The 2,468-nt window shown below is 40.1% G+C and overlaps 1 protein-coding gene across 1 annotated transcript in view; it reads right to left on the bottom strand.

Moving 5' to 3' along the window:
• The window catches only part of KIAA0368 (KIAA0368 ortholog), a 73,592-nt gene that overhangs the window by 59,678 nt on the left and 11,446 nt on the right, over positions 1-2,468 (bottom strand). Inside the window, exons 3-4 of the mRNA XM_018569951.1 lie at positions 763-879; positions 456-574 (exon numbers count right to left, since the gene is read on the bottom strand). Of these exons, the coding sequence (XP_018425453.1) occupies positions 456-574; positions 763-879 (236 nt within the window). The remainder of the gene's footprint in view (positions 1-455; positions 575-762; positions 880-2,468) is intronic.

The raw sequence follows: 2,468 nt of genomic DNA, 5'->3' as shown, positions 1-2,468 counted from the left end.
CATCTGGCAGTCTCCGGCCACCTATATTAGGACCCGGAGACTGCCAGATGACCCCGCACGGAGCGCCGCCCACCGGAGCAGCAGTAACGCGACGCTCGGCGAGGTAAGTAAGAAGAAACTGACTCGAGCATGACGCTGACTCGAGTATAAGCCGAGGGGGGCACTTTTCAGCAAAATGGGCTGAAAATCTCGGCTTATACTCGAGTATATACGGTATTAAGCCCTGTGATTTCTAAATGCAAATAGATCGTGTTGCAGTAACGAATAGTTTAACTTCTCATGCAGAGTAATTTGGAAAAATATATAATAAGTTTTATCATCACGAGTTCTATCTTACCATAACGTCATTATTACAAGTTGTGGCTCAGAACAGAAGAATATAAAGAAAACATAAAATACACTAAAAAAGTCAAAGCAGTGATTGGCAAATAGGTCAGTAGAGGAACCCTGCTTACCTGTCTTGCTGTGGTTGAGGTCGCCCTTCCATTGCCGTCAAGAGACTAGGTGCCAGTTCACACTGTTTTTCTATTGGCAAACGAGGGTATCCCATTTTTATGTAGATTATTGTAAAATTCTTCAAGAAAACAGATTTAAACAAATATAAAAAGTGGGCTTAAGATGTAAACAAAAATAAAAACACACACAAAAAAAAGAAAGGAGAACTAAAAAGGAAAAAACAGGCAGATGTCTCACAGTGGATGATCACATAATAAGTATATATGCATTTTCACCTCCAAATTCCACTTTTCCTCATGTACATACCGTCACAAAGGACACAGCAGCTGGGTCTTGGTACTGCACTAAAAGGGTTTCCACAGGTAATTGAATCTTCGGACGACTCTTTATTCTTTTGTTTAAGTGGACAAGCAACTCCATAACCTAGACAGTTGAACAGACATCAACATTCTTAGCATTACAGAAAACACAGAGAAGTCAGTGGCTAAAAAGCAGTCAACAATGTTAGATAAGGCATTTTTAACAGGTCATTAGATGTGATAAAAAAAATCTCCCTTGAGGACTGGAATTTTATCTTTAGTATATAAAGGTCTGTCAAATCTCCAAACCTGAGGAAAGATTTTACCATTAGGTATTGGATGTAGATGGGCCCCACACTCTAGTCCAGGTTGAAATGAAACAAGTTTTGGGTCAAGGAGACAAATCATTTTGTTTTTTAGTTTTGCACACAGTGGGAAGGAGTTAAAACTTCTGTCAGGTTCTTTCCTGTATGTGACCCAATTGGGAAGATATTTTTTCAATCTCCTGTCCACTGGAAAGGCAGCCACTCCTGCCACTGGAAAGGCAAGCATAAACAGCAATAAAACATGGTTCGAATACTTTCTCAGTCTACCTAAAATTTGTTTTGTCTTATGTCTTGAAGACCCATTCAGGGCCTTATCATTAAATGGCACAGCTAGGGGTTTTTTCTGACTGCACATAGACAGACAGTGCCTGACACCAATAGGTGGGATATAATTCCTTCCACTGATACCAACGTTGGGTATTATTCCTTCCACTGATACCAACGATGGGACACTATTTCTCCCATTGACACCAACAATGAGGCATTATTTCTCCCATTGACACCAACTATGAGGCATTATTTCTCCCATTGACACCAACTATGAGGCATTATTTCTCCCATTGACACCAACTATGAGGCATTATTTCTCCCATTGACACCAACTATGAGGCATTATTTCTCCCATTGAGACCAACAATGAGGCATTATTTCTCCCATTGACACCAACAATGAGGCATTATTTCTCCCATTGACACCAACAATGAGGCATTATTTCTCCCATTGACACCAACTATGAGGCATTATTTCTCCCATTGACACCAACTATGAGGCATTATTTCTCCCACTGACAGCAACTATGAGGCATCATTTCTCCCACTAACACCAACTATGGGGCATTATTTATCCCATTGACACCAACTAGGGCTGCAGCTAACGATTATTTTCATAATCGATTAGTTGGCCGATTATTAAGTTCGATTAATCGGTTAATCGGATAAAAAAAAAAAAAGGCTCCAGTGATTGACGACTAGTTTGTGTTAAGATTGTAGTCCATCATGGGAGCAAGCTTGGCGCGGTGGAAGTAAAAAAAAAAGTGTGGTGTGCAATATAGTACATTATACAGCGGCGCAGTGCAGAATACCAGCAGCTATAGAGGAATGTAGCAATAGTACATTATACTATAATGTACTATTGCTTGGATTTGTAGTCCTCTGTAGCTGGCGTTATTCTGCATTGCGCTGTATATAATCTATTATTGCTGGGATTTGTAGTCCTCTATAGCTGGTGGTATTCTCCATTGCGCTGTATAATGATTTATACTGCGCAATGCAGATTACCACTGACCAGTTATAGAGGAACAAATCCCCGCAAAAATACATTATACAGGGCAATGGAGAATACCACCAGCTATAGAGGAACAACAAGTCCCAGCAATAATACATTATAC

This window comes from Nanorana parkeri, unplaced genomic scaffold, assembly GCF_000935625.1.
Source record: "Nanorana parkeri isolate BGI_ZX_2015 unplaced genomic scaffold, ASM93562v1 scaffold1432, whole genome shotgun sequence".
Classification (NCBI taxonomy): domain Eukaryota; kingdom Metazoa; phylum Chordata; class Amphibia; order Anura; family Dicroglossidae; genus Nanorana; species Nanorana parkeri.
Note: the sequence above shows the minus strand (reverse complement) of the source record. Positions and strands in the feature narration are given on the sequence as shown.